Below are 13542 nucleotides of genomic sequence, written 5' to 3' on the forward strand. Positions count from 1 at the left end.
ATACAGCATTCAGAACAAGTCTGTATTGAAAACGTTGGATTATTTAATAAAAGTGTTATGAACTGGCTGTTTCTGTATTGGCACTGGTATAGATTTTCGGTCAGCTGTATTGGCCCTCGACCCTACGGGTCTCGAGGCCAATACAGCAAACCTTGAATCTATACCAGTGCCAATACAGAAACAGCCAGTTCATAACACTATAGTATAGTATGCAATTCTCAAACATTGCTGTCAGTGTTAACTGCCTCATTACAAGTCGATTCCAACGAATCATTTGTTGACACAGGACAGACTTGGTTTGTCTTTGGTTCTGCAGTTGAAGACCGTTTCCTGACCTCTTCCGCCTTTTTCTTTTCTTGTTTTACCGCTGTTTTGACAATATCTCGGAATTTTGGTTTAAAAAATAGTTGCCATTTTGCTTTCACCTTCTCGTGTATTTCCTTATCCTTTAAATTACTCGGTTCTATGCTCACAATTTTTTTTAACTTATCGTGATTTTTTAAAATTAGCTCTCTGAATTTTGTACACGTTTTTTGCTTTGCCTCAAGAACAGATCTATTCCCGTCCAAAACTTTTCTACACTTGTCTGATACATCTGTCGTTTCATTTCTACTTCGTTGTATAGCATGTTTAATAATGTTATTCATTATTTCAGCAATATGTTCATCTTCTGTACTACGTAAGTCAGTATTGGCAGTGATATGAACGAGCGTAGAAAATCTATGGTACAGCATACATGAGAACTGTATGAGAAGAAGAAATCCAAATACAGCACTGAATAATATTGCTATGGGAACGATGGAAATATTTTCACCGCCACAATCAAATGCAGCCGTTAACGAGCTTTTGAACGCATTGACCTGTGTTAACCCAAACATGACTGTTACAAGAACGGCATTGGAAAGATAAACAAATAGACAGACGGTATTCCTTAATTCAACTAATTCGCGTTTTAGTTTTTTCTCTCGTTCATTCGCAAACTGGTCTTTCTCATTATGTGGCTTCAAATATTGCTCTATCTTTTTTTCCCAAAATATGGTTTCCTTTTCGCTGATATTGGGGACATTTTCATCGACAATATAATCAAAGGTGTCTTCTAGGTTTGTCCTACCGTTGTTTAAACTTGATTTTTTATCGTGCATTCCGTTATTTAAACTTGATTTTTTATTAGTGTCATCCACTTTCGGCGCTAAAAGAAATAAAGGATAAACGATTAGATAATTTAGCATCATTTTGTTATTAGCAGTTTCATAGTTTTATTGGGAACAGTTTAATAAATCGTCTTACATGTAGTTTTAGAAACCTCAATTTAAAAATGCATATATGTTTTTTACAACAAAATCGATAGTTTTCATTATTAATAAAACGTATGTACATATACTTTTTTTTGAAGAAAATTCCTTAGTTTGTCCACATTTACATGATTTAGAAGAAGTGTACTTTTTTTGACTGCCTGCATATTTTTACGTATGCAAAATTACCTTAGCGTAAACCTCCTCGTAAAATCCAGTGATCGCAATACGCATGAATCTGTCACTGAAATAAACTATTATCTGATTGTACATGTTAAACACGTGCTCAATATCCTTGAAGTGGGACCTAGATTAACATAGGACCCTATTGAAATGCATGAAAATGTCTTCTTTGAAGAGAACCACTGAATGGAATGAAACCAAACATAGCATGACTGCTCCTTATGAGATGAAAAACAAGTGTTACTGTTTCGCCGGTCCAATATCCAAGATAACAATCAGCGGGGAGGGAGAGAAGGACCCCATGGGAAGTGCAGACAAAAGTCTTCTTCTAGAAAACCACTGAATTGAATGAAACCAAACATAGCATAAATATTTCTTTCCTTGTGAGGTGGCTGACCATTTGTTGTTACTTTGTAGTCAAATTATATCTTTTTTTTATATGATTTCAAAAATCAAAGTAGAGTCAAAAAATCGATACAGGCTCCTGTGAAATTCTTGTTTTCTAGTGAGTGTACAGTTTGATAAAATAACGCAATTTCAAACATTCAAGCGACTACAAAACTGGAAACAAGCATAATGAGTCAAAACCGCATAACTACAGTAACTGTATATATTGCACAGAAATTTGATATAAAAAAAGTAATAGAAGCCATTCATTAAGTACTGTTTATATTGCATGTACATACTTTGTGGTTGTTCTTCATTTGTACGTTGGTCATTGGTGTTCTCTTTCGTATCGGATATCGCACAACTGTAAAATAAACAAAAAATTGTCCAAAGTACACGGATGTTCCACTCTTACTATCATTTTCTATGTTTAGTGGACCGTAAAATATGAATCAAAACTGTTTGACAAAACTTTCATTAATGATTGAACAAAATAAATGATATTTTTGATTTGTCTATGTCTCGTGCTTAGTCCCTTTAAACAATTTTCACGTGATCATTACATTTTATTCCTATGTTGTAGTGTAACATCAAAGTCCCAGATTTTTAAACAGTTGAGCGCTTACACTTATTATGTTAAATTCGCCCCTTAGTCGATACCCCAGCTAGTGAACTGTCAATCCTCGAGGGTATCAGCAGGGCAGACGTCAGTAATTCGGTACTAATACAATTTATACATGTTACAATCCTTTCTAAAATGTTCGTTTATAAACGCATAGATTATTAAAACAAAACCTAAGGTTTCAACTCACTCAGTAAAAGTTGGCCTTGATGAATTCAGATATTTTTAGATTCATTTTTGTCATATACTTTTAATTGATACGGTTCTTATATACAAAACTTAGTCCTGGTATCTATGATGAGTTTACTTATAAATCCGTGGATTTCAGATATTCAGCGTTTATTGTTCCTGTGAAATGTAAATCGAGAAAAACGCATCGAACGCATACATTTTTTTTACATGTTGTTTTCATTATTTTGTGTTTCTCCTCAATTAAGAGCCGGAAATTCAGTGGTTGTCGTTGTTTAATGTGTGCCACATTTGTTTTTCATAAATAGTTTTGTTATACATTATACCGGTCCATATTAGACCGTAAGTTTTTTTTTCTTTAATTTTCTACTTTAATAGCTGACTTTTCTCTTTGTACGGTAACCTATAATTGCTTGCATCCAATTAGATTGGAATATTTTGGATAGTTTGTCTTATACTACATCTACTTGTTTGTATATCAATATAAACCATATGGGAAAACGAAAGAAATGAAACAAAACTTTATTTTTTTTATCACCAACCATACAAGCTTTCCGAACGAACAAAGATATCCAGCGTCCTGTTTATGTTTTATCTGATCAGTGTTTGCTTTACCGTCTGGCTTCTTTTTCGTTTCACTGTCTCGTGTTCCCCATGACGTGACATGAAGATTACCAATAGAAAACAGAAACATCAACATAGACATTGAAGGTATGGCCAAAAAATATAGTACTCCAGGAAGTATGCATAGGATCTCCTACAACGATTTCATACAAAAAGCGTTACAGTTATTGAAAAACCATATAATCAAATACAGAACAAACATGGGCAACAGTAAACTAAAAATGAACTTTGTTTAAACTACATTTAACGATAACAAGATTAAGTGTATCAATACCATTCTGTAATGTTCATTTACAAAATGACAATACAAAACACTTTTTGTTAACTCTTTTATTCGAGCGTCACTGGTGAGTCTGTTGGAGACGATAACTGTTTGTACACACTGCATTTGATTAGAGCATCACTGAGGATTTTGTTGTAGACGATATTCGCGTCTGGCGTTTATAACTATAGCCCAGTATCTTTGGTGAGTTTTTTAAAACAAAGTTTGAGCACCATTTGAACTCGTATTTCATTGACTTTGGAATATGTAAAGGCTATTACAAACAGAAGCATTACATTTTATCTACGTGTATTATTGATTAGTTGTTTGGTATATCTTTCCTAGTAGAAAACCTTCTTGATAAGTTATTTTTTACATAAGGTATACATGTAATGGTCTATGATTAATTCCATCAAAACATGTACGTACATGGCTGAATTTTAACAAAACAACATATATTTTAAAACAAGATAGCATTTACCTTTGGGTGAAGAATAGCTGATATAACAAACACTCCAGCCACAAAAATAATAAAAATGGTTGTGGTTGAGCACAAGCCCTCAAGTATAGCGTCTCGAACAACTCCGATCATTACAACAACCATTACAATCACGTATATGCAAGATAAAACGGCGGCCATTTGCAACTGAAAAAAGGTAGTAATAAAAAGAAGAAAGATTAATCTCTTAAATCTGTGAAAAACACGATGTATAATAATTTTGAATTATAAAATTGAGAACAGGAAATTGGGAATGTGTAAAAGAGACAAAATTATTGGTTAAGGAAGCCAGTGTGCCCGGAGAGAACTATTTGGTAAGATAACTGATAATCTCAAGCATTTAAGATTAAGATTGAAGTTGTATACACCTGCTAATACTTGATTCGAAATCACAAGTTCGGTTTTGACAAGTTATTTATACACCTGTTGTACAACATAGACTACCCTGTACATTCTGTATGTATGTACCTGTCCCAAGTCAGGAGCCAGAAATTCTGTGGTTGTCGGGTTTTTTTTATGTGTCACATATATATAAATATTTGTTTTTCGTACAAAAAATAGGCCGTTAGTTTTCTCATTTGAATTGGTTTACATTGTCATTTCGGGCCATTTATAGCTGACTACGTGGTATGGACTTTGCTCATTGTTGGAGGCCTTTCAGTGACATATAGTTGTTAATTTTTGTGTTCTGTGTCTCTTGTGGAGAGTTTTCTCATGGGTAATCATACCGCATCTTCATTTTAATAGCCTGCTCAGTGTACGTATAACTGTAAATCAAACAATCTGTCTGCACCAGTTGTGCATTTCTATAATTAAGGTATAAGGATTAGAGTATAATAAACTTAATTGTAATGTTATGTCTTTGCGATTTATCTTACCACACGCCTAATTTATTTTACTAACCATTACTGGGTACCCAAAACAACTGACACGATCATAATGTTTAAAAAAAAATTAACATTGCAGCAGGTACAAGTCTAACTACTTGTACATATACTGCATAGATGCGAGAAAATAATTGCATAAACAATTTATTTTGTTTGCCTCGTGAGGCTTTATCAGAGGTTAATTGTGTGACCGATTTTAATTGTTCAAATTAAATACGTCTCCCTAAGTTAATTGCATTATACACATGTTATATGGCTACGATCTTCTTTTACCTAACCCTCCCAATTGAATACGTTCCCGATTTATTTTCATCGATAACATACAACAGTTGTTATCCATTCGTTTGATGTGTTTTTTCATTCGATTTTGTCATTCGATAAGGGACTTTTCGTTTTGAATTTTCCTCGGAGTTTAGTATTTTTCTAATTTTACTTTAAACATAAACATAGCAGTGTTTATATATTTTTTATATGCAGATAACATACATACCTGACGTTCAGTTGAGGTATACAAACACATCAATATAAACACTATTACTGGAATAAGGTTCAAGATAAGTGCCAACCATGGCGGAATGGTTTCAAATCCAACAATTAATGCTCCCAAGATAATCATAAATATTGTTCCCGGTGTTAGAATTGTGGAAACAAATAAAATGAATTGATACACTATGTACAGGAAGGATATATTTTCATTATTTTTGGTTACATTTTTCCAGTCTTGAATAATTTCCAAGATGTTGGCCATAGTTGACGGTGTCCATCGTCTACGTTGGGTGTAAAATTCATTAAAAGATTCGGGAGCAAATGTACGCGAATCTGATTCTGCACAATATTCAATTTTCCATCCTTTTTGCAAAAGCAGAGTGCATAACCATCGATCCTCGCCTGTTAAAATAGTTGAGATCAAGTGTCATGTACAAGTGTTTAACCACACATTTTGCTTAGTTTCTTTTGTTACCTATTCTGACATTGAACTCTAACTTCCTTTAAACTGCGTATTGCGTTATTCTACATTGGCTAGAGGTGCAACCCCGTCTAAGTCAAGAACCTTTAGCCTTTGTAATTTGTGCGTACGTGCGAGTGTTGTTAATTTTTTTTTTGTTAGTCTTGTTAATTTTATTTATTTTGGTTCGTTTGTATATTTAGGAGTTACGTATGTCAGTCATTTTCAAGAACAATGCTATTTAAAGGCCAGATGAAGTCCTCTCTCTGTGCGGTGTTATCTGGCTGTGTTGGAGACCCAGAGGTGGACTTCGGCTAGTTTTTGTACTCATTGGTCGGATTATAGTCTCTTTGACACATTCCTTGTTTACATTCTCTACTGTACTTATCTGTCTGTCTGTGAATACTTTTTATAAAAAATATATATATAAATATGTGACAGTTATATCTTTCAAACGTATGTATTGCATCACTTTGCCGGTGTATAATACATTTGTTTGCATCGACTTTTATCATAATACAGATCTTGGTACATTGTATGTCTGTGCTCAAAACATGTGTTTCTGGAACTGGTATTTTTAAACACTGCGAATTTCTTCTGTGATAAACTTTAAATTTTCAATTTTACACCCGAAAAATGTATTTTGATGACAGTTTGGAAAGAAAGAAATATTGCCTGACAAAAACGTGCTTGCTCATGTTATTTTTATACATTTTTGACGAACAAAGACTGTATCTGAAAGTCGACTGCTTATTGTATAGTAATAAACCGCTGTTCAATAGTAAAAATTTAATCAAGAAAAACATTTTCTGAAAATAAACTAAATCCTATGGAAACACATCAACTACAAAATGTATATGAGTAAAACAACGAAACAATACAAACACAGCAAAGGCAAACGCATACGCACACTACCACCTTTAAAAAAGTAAACTTTGAATTAAAAAATTAAAACATTTTCATTTTAGAGCGACAAAGAAATTTTTAATAAAAACAACCTTAATTTTGAAAATGCCGATCTGGTCCAGTACAATAGGCAGCGTTTGATTGAGCCACATCCAGTTACGTGACACTAAATATTATAATACACTTATTTCAAGACGCTTTGCTTAAGGAAAAATAGATTACGGAGACAGTGAGTCATTTCAAATTGTGTCATATCGTAAGAGATATTCACATAATGATTCAGTATACTTACCCTGATCATACTGCAAACACTGTCTTGCTTCTTGTGCAACTGAAGTATATGTCTCAAGAACTTCGTGCTGTAATATTGCAGAACCACGAAACAAACTGAAACAGCCAGGACTACATAAGACACAGCCAATAACGTGTTCAGTTGCTTTCTGAAGCCAATGACTTATTGCATATTCAAACTGTTGATACCAAACCATAGGACCTGTTAATAAACAATGAACAAGAATGTGTCCTCAGTACACGAATGCCCCACTCGCACTATCATTTTCAATGTTCAGTGAACCGTGAAATTGGGGTAAAAACTCTAATTTGGCATTAAAATTAGAAAGATCATATAATAGGAAACATGTGTACTAAGTTTGAAGTTGATTGGTCTTTAACTTCATCAAAAACTACCTTGACCAAAAACTTTAACCTGGAGCGGGACAGACGGACGGACGAACGGACGGACGAACGGACGAACAGACGCACAGACCAGAAAACATAATGCCCCTCTACTATCGTAGGTCGGGCATACAAATCCATTATCAAATATTCAGGATGAATAATGTAATTAAGATGACAAGAACGTTCATGGTGTGGAAAATTCGTTCCTTTTCTTTAACATGTTTAAAGTTATTTATCTGCGTAAAAGCTATTCTCGTTGGAATATCAATAGTCTCCTAGACAGCAGTAAACACATTCATTTCGATAAAAGTACTAGTAGAATGCCTGACAGGACATTTGCATACTTAGTTGGAATATTTGTCGTCCTTTTCCCAGGAATAATCAGTTCCGTCATATTCGAAAATAACATAACAACAGTTATCGATCTTCGGACAGTTTTGGGTTTTGAAACAATCTTAACTTGTAAACGCAACTCAGTAGACACCAAAAATTAATGATTGCAATCATGTGCAATTAACCATACTGTACACCAATTTTATACTTTTACATCAAGTAAGATCTCATTCAACAACAAAGGGAACATTTAACTATAAGATTTATGGTAGAGTAGGCTGTTCATTTCTTTTAATTCGTAATATGTCGTAGTCTTTAATGACTTATAGTCACATTGACACCTATGATCAATACGAATTTGTATGCCGATAAAGAAGTGGACTACATTGTCACATCGGGGGCTTTTATAGCTGACTATGCGTCGTGGGTTTTGTTCATTTTGAGGCCGTACGGTTATCTATAGTTGTTAATGTCTGTGCCATTTTGGTCTCTTGTGGATAAAAATACTACATCTTTTTTTTCTATCCAGAAAGGAAAACAAGTATATAAATAATCCAAAAAATATATGTTGCTACGAAATCTGAAATGATGCACATTTAAAGAGTTTGATAAACTCAGTTGATACACCCTTTGAAACAATTTCGAATGAAAAATTCATGTTAAACTCATGGTGTTTTGTTCTGAGCGTCACTGATGAGCCTTATGTAGACTAATTATATTATCAACATGCCGTAAGAAAATAGTATATTCGGATTTCCGCATAATAAATCTGAATTTATACGTTTTCTTTTTCAGTGATATTTAAATTTGTCGTGCGTAATGTTGGTTCGTTAATTTAAAACAAATTTAAGTTTATCTTTAACATACCATTCCCAATGGGATGAATTCTGCCACATGCTGCCCCTACTTTATCGTTCTTTTCCATTCGTCTCATTAAACTTAGAACAGCCTCTGGTTCGAAGTCAACATCTCCATCGAGAGCTAGTAGGAAAGTATTTTCAGCTATTTCTTGGATTTGTTTCTTTTTTTTTGTCTTCTTTTCTAACTTTTTTATCTTCTTCTTTTCTAACAATTCCATTCTTTCTAACTCGCTCTTTTTTTCTAACTTCTCTTTCTTTTTATCTAACTTTTCTTTCTTTTTATCTAACTTTTCTTTCTCGCTTTTGGTTTTTGAACTGTTGTAGCCTTTTTCGGGGTTTAGAATCTGTGGTATTTTCCATTTTAAAATGTACAGCATATACATAACCTAAATTATATAAATACATTTTTCTGTAATGGCTTGTAACACAAGTGACACTTCTCTTCTAAACCTTTACTCCTTTTAAATTGATGGTCGTTTTCAAAACCTAGTTAGTTGGACATATTTTGAGATTTTAAAGCATGAGGGTTCAACTTATCATGGTTTTACCACAAGATGGCCATTTCTGTAAAAAAAAACTTTCTAAAAAAATACAGCATTGGAGGGAATATAAGCTTCGGGGGCAATCTGCAGAAAATCAAAATTTTTATGCCGAAATGAATTATGTCTTTTCTAAAAGGACAACACATTTTTATTTGATCGAAGAGCTCTATGAAAAGGGTAATATTCGCTGTTCCAGAAATTGAACACACTATTGATATTGACGTAAATGCCAATTAAAAAAGTAACATTCTTAATGGATATGCAATAACGAACTAGATTTATATGAGTCTATTTGACTCTCTTCATTTCATTCAAGTAGGTATTTATCTTTGTTTGTTAATCATTTTATGTTTTGAAGATTATCAGTTTTCCATTTGTGCATTTCCCCATGCGATCCTTACATTCAGACGTCAGATTAATCATTTTTTTAAAACTTAGAATAATGTAGAGGGCCAAACAAAGCATGCCATGAATATATCTCTTACACCTTTAAAAATGTCCTGTACCAAGTCAGGAAGATGGCCATTGTTATATCATTGTATTATTATACATTATTATATTCTGTGTGTTGCATTTTAATGTTGTGTCGTTTGTTTTCTCTTATTTTTGAGATATTAAGATAAGACGTGGCACGGTACTTGTTTATCCAAAATTCATGTATTTGGTTTAGATGATGTATGTGTTATTCTCGTGGGATTTTGTCTGATGTGTGGTCCGTTTCTGTGTATGTTGCGTTTCGGTGTTGTGTCATTGTTCTCCTCTTATATTTAATGCGTTTCCCTCGGTTTTAGTTTGTTACCCCGATTTTGTTTTTTGTCCATGGATTTATGAGTTTTGAACAGCGGTATACTACTGTTGTCTTTATTTACATATGAATAAATTCAAATTTTAACAGGGGAGTGTAATCTAACTGTTTGAAAATTTCACATTAGAAATTTTGTAATAAATATACTTGTTAGTTTAATGTAAACAAAAACTGTTACAATATCCTAGTATAGACATGATAGAGCTTAAATATATAAAATATCGTTTAAATCAAAAACTAATGGTCATAGAAAACATCGTGTTGATAGAAGTAGGAAGCAAAGTTTACGGATCAAGTAAATTAACTCATCATAGATACACCATTCTTTGTTATGTAATCTATTCACATAACAACATTGTGTATGCTAAAACAACCGTGTGTAGCCAAAATGCTATAATCTGAACTTCCTTTCTTGCCCTTTAAAGATTATCTGATTTTCCATGACACGTTGTCAGACAATAATTTTGCTAGATTAACTGTCTTTTCTTTAGATTAAAAAAACATGGATTGAATTACTGTCAATTACTTTAACAAATGTTTAATGAATCATGCGTATCATGTTAACATAATGTCACACATTTTTGTTTCCGATATCTTCTGTCAAAACGCAAAATACAGAATAAACATCAAAACTGTCATGGCTGTTATACAAAAGTATGTTTTTTATATTAATTTCAGATTATTGGTGGAGGAAAGTGATTTATAAATATATAAATATCATGGTCTAATATACCTGACTCCAGCGCTTCTTGTTTCGAACTTTTTTCTTGTCTTTCAAATGAATGAACATTTTATTCTCTCCAGGAAGTGTCCATTCAATTCTAGCACCATAAGGAGTTTTAAGCATACCGCCGTCTGGTAATTCAATTTGTTTTTCATAAAAGTCCCTAATTTAAAAAACAGTTTTTGTAAAGATTAAATACGGTGGAATTGTTACATAATAAAAGATATCCGTCAAAGAGGATATAATATATTTTAACACTCGTATTTCTTAAACTAAAAAGAAAAATCACAAAAATACTGAACTTAGAGGAGAATCCAATCGCAGAGTCCATAATCAAATGGCAAAATCAAATAACAAAACACATAACAAAAGAATGGACAAGACCTGTCATATTCCTGACTTGGACAGGCATTTTAAAATGTAGAAAATGGTGGATTAAATCTGGTTTTACAGCGCTAACCCTATCCTGGAATGTTTAGTTCATTAGATTCAAATAAGACTATTCATTTGTAGTTTCAAAATACGATTCAATAAATACGTTTTAGAAGCAGAATGACAGAAGACCATGACATCAGTTTTGCACACTGATTTCAACGATATGAAAATCTTAGCGACATTCAAACGCAAAACTACAAGAGTTTACAAAGGCAGCAAATCCAGATCTTTCTCTTATGAAAATAAAAAAAAATCAAACGATCGTTTTTTGATAATTTTCGTATTTTTTCTATTCGATGTGTTTTTTTATAACCTTGTCGCCGTCTTTTATACTGATTGTTCAATGTTCTTTATGTATATCTTGTCTTTCTATTTTAAAAAAAAATCGTATGTATATAACCTTCAATATCCAAAATGTATAGCTGTGAAACTGATTATCCCATCTTAAAAGCATTGAAATTTAGATTTATTTTAATAAGCATTTTAATCAATAAATTTCTTTTCTTAAGTGAACATACCAGGTAGCAAAACTCAATTCTCGTATGAAGGTTTTAACATGTATATTCATTTCTTTTCTTTGACTTTCTGGGTCCGTTGTGGGTTCAAATGCATCATCAAAAAATACATGTGCTGAAAAAATTGTGTTATAGAGACTTGCTTTATATATATTTTTCTCACATCCATTCATAATCACGTCTTCTCACTAAATTTGTCAGCTTTGTGCGGATCAATATGTTGGTTGTTTGAAACAAAAATGTCTATTAATAAGTCGAGATTGGTCTTCAGACAATATTTCATTGGTTGCTACAACTCCAAGATCGGTACTATATTTAGTCTTTTATTAAATGTTTATGCTGTTCTGATATTAACGACCAAATGAGTCAGCTCTTGTCAGACCAAATTATTCAGTTTTGTCTTTTCTTTTGTTTTTATATTACTTTCTACCTAAGAAGTAGTTTAAGCTCTCTTACATATATCTCTTTGACTTTTTTGTATGTTCTTTCAACTCATGAGCTGTATACAAGTGGTTTTCTTTTCTTACTTGATGGAATATCAAATTGTCTTTCATTTTGTAGAATAAATCATAGAAGCGTTCTATAACAAATTATTTCAAACACTTTGATATAAGTGCTTTATCGTTGTTGGCTTTTTTTACATTGACGTTTTTTTTTGTTTTGTCTTGATGAAGTCGTTTACTTTAAAAAAAGTACAGTCTCATATTTTCATCACAAATTGCAAACAATTAGATTACAAAGAAACTATCAAAATTATTATTATTTTAAAGTAAAATAAAAAAGAATATTAACAGTACCTTCTAAATCAAATGTCTCGACATCTTCCTTTAAGTCTTCTTCCATAAATTTGTTTATACTTTGTCGCATGTCTAACCTAATTTAACACAAACGACTTCTGATCAAATGTTTTAATATAAAGATAGAACTCATGAATTATAGAAGATTATTCTAAGCATTAGTAAGGGTTTTAATAGTATAATTTGTTTAGCAGTTCATATCAAATAGAATATTTGTATGTTTGTTCAACAGTTTGCGATTGGTTTGGTTGCACGCCAGTGTTTCTGTTTTTCCTTTGTTTTCTCTTTATAATTGATGTGTTAACCTAAGTTTTAGTTTGTAACCTAGATTTGATTTTTCTTTATCGATTTGAGACTTTTGAACAGCGGTATTCTACTATTGCCTGTATTGAATAAGAAAAAAAACTATCTAAAATAATTGACATGTGTTTTTTTTGTACTTTTTAAAATCATATCTACAAAATGCAAAAAGACCAATCTTTACGTAATCTGAGAATGACGGAATACGAAATATCAATATGCATAAGTGATCTGTATATATATAACACGTTGATCAGTTTATCTGTACATTTCTTTACACTTAAAAACTTTTAACCCGCGATTGTTACGCTGGCCCGGGAGGTTTTGAAAGTAGAATGAAGTTCGTTACCTTAAAATAGATGTTACCAACTGTCTCATTTCAGTCGCAGTTTCATGCCACAGTGTAGCACAACAGGCATAGAGCATTCTCCTTTTCTTTGGATCTTTACTTGATTTCTGTAGATAGAACATATTTTAATGATGAATGCTATTCTATTGAAATCAAATTGTAAAAAATGATAAAATGAAATCAATATTGAAAATACAAACACATTTGACGTAAAAAGACAATGAATTTAATGTTACAGTAGTAATCTACAATTGTTGTCATTTAATATAAATTACATCTGTAAACAAATAATGATATTGAGTCCAATTTTGTATGAACCAGAAACAACACGGTATGTGTGAAAATAGCATGCTCCATTTATGTTATTATTGTATATTGCTATTCACTGATAAACCAATTCACTGTTT

At 32.3% G+C, this 13542-nt stretch overlaps 1 protein-coding gene across 1 annotated transcript; it reads right to left on the bottom strand.

Moving 5' to 3' along the window:
- Positions 1-218: 218 nt before the first annotated feature.
- Positions 219-13232, bottom strand: LOC134694387 (chitin synthase chs-1-like). The gene is made up of 11 exons (XM_063555393.1): positions 13136-13232; positions 12487-12563; positions 11693-11804; positions 10749-10902; positions 8676-9054; positions 7090-7290; positions 5436-5833; positions 4041-4205; positions 3216-3430; positions 2162-2226; positions 219-1189 (listed from the first exon to the last, which is right to left on the bottom strand). Exons 1-11 carry the CDS (start codon positions 13210-13212, stop codon positions 219-221), a joined length of 2814 nt encoding a protein of 937 aa, XP_063411463.1. The 5' UTR covers positions 13213-13232.
- Between the last annotated feature and the right edge of the window lie 310 nt (positions 13233-13542).

Source organism: Mytilus trossulus, chromosome 13 (assembly GCF_036588685.1).
Source record: "Mytilus trossulus isolate FHL-02 chromosome 13, PNRI_Mtr1.1.1.hap1, whole genome shotgun sequence".
Lineage (NCBI taxonomy): Eukaryota > Metazoa > Mollusca > Bivalvia > Mytilida > Mytilidae > Mytilus > Mytilus trossulus.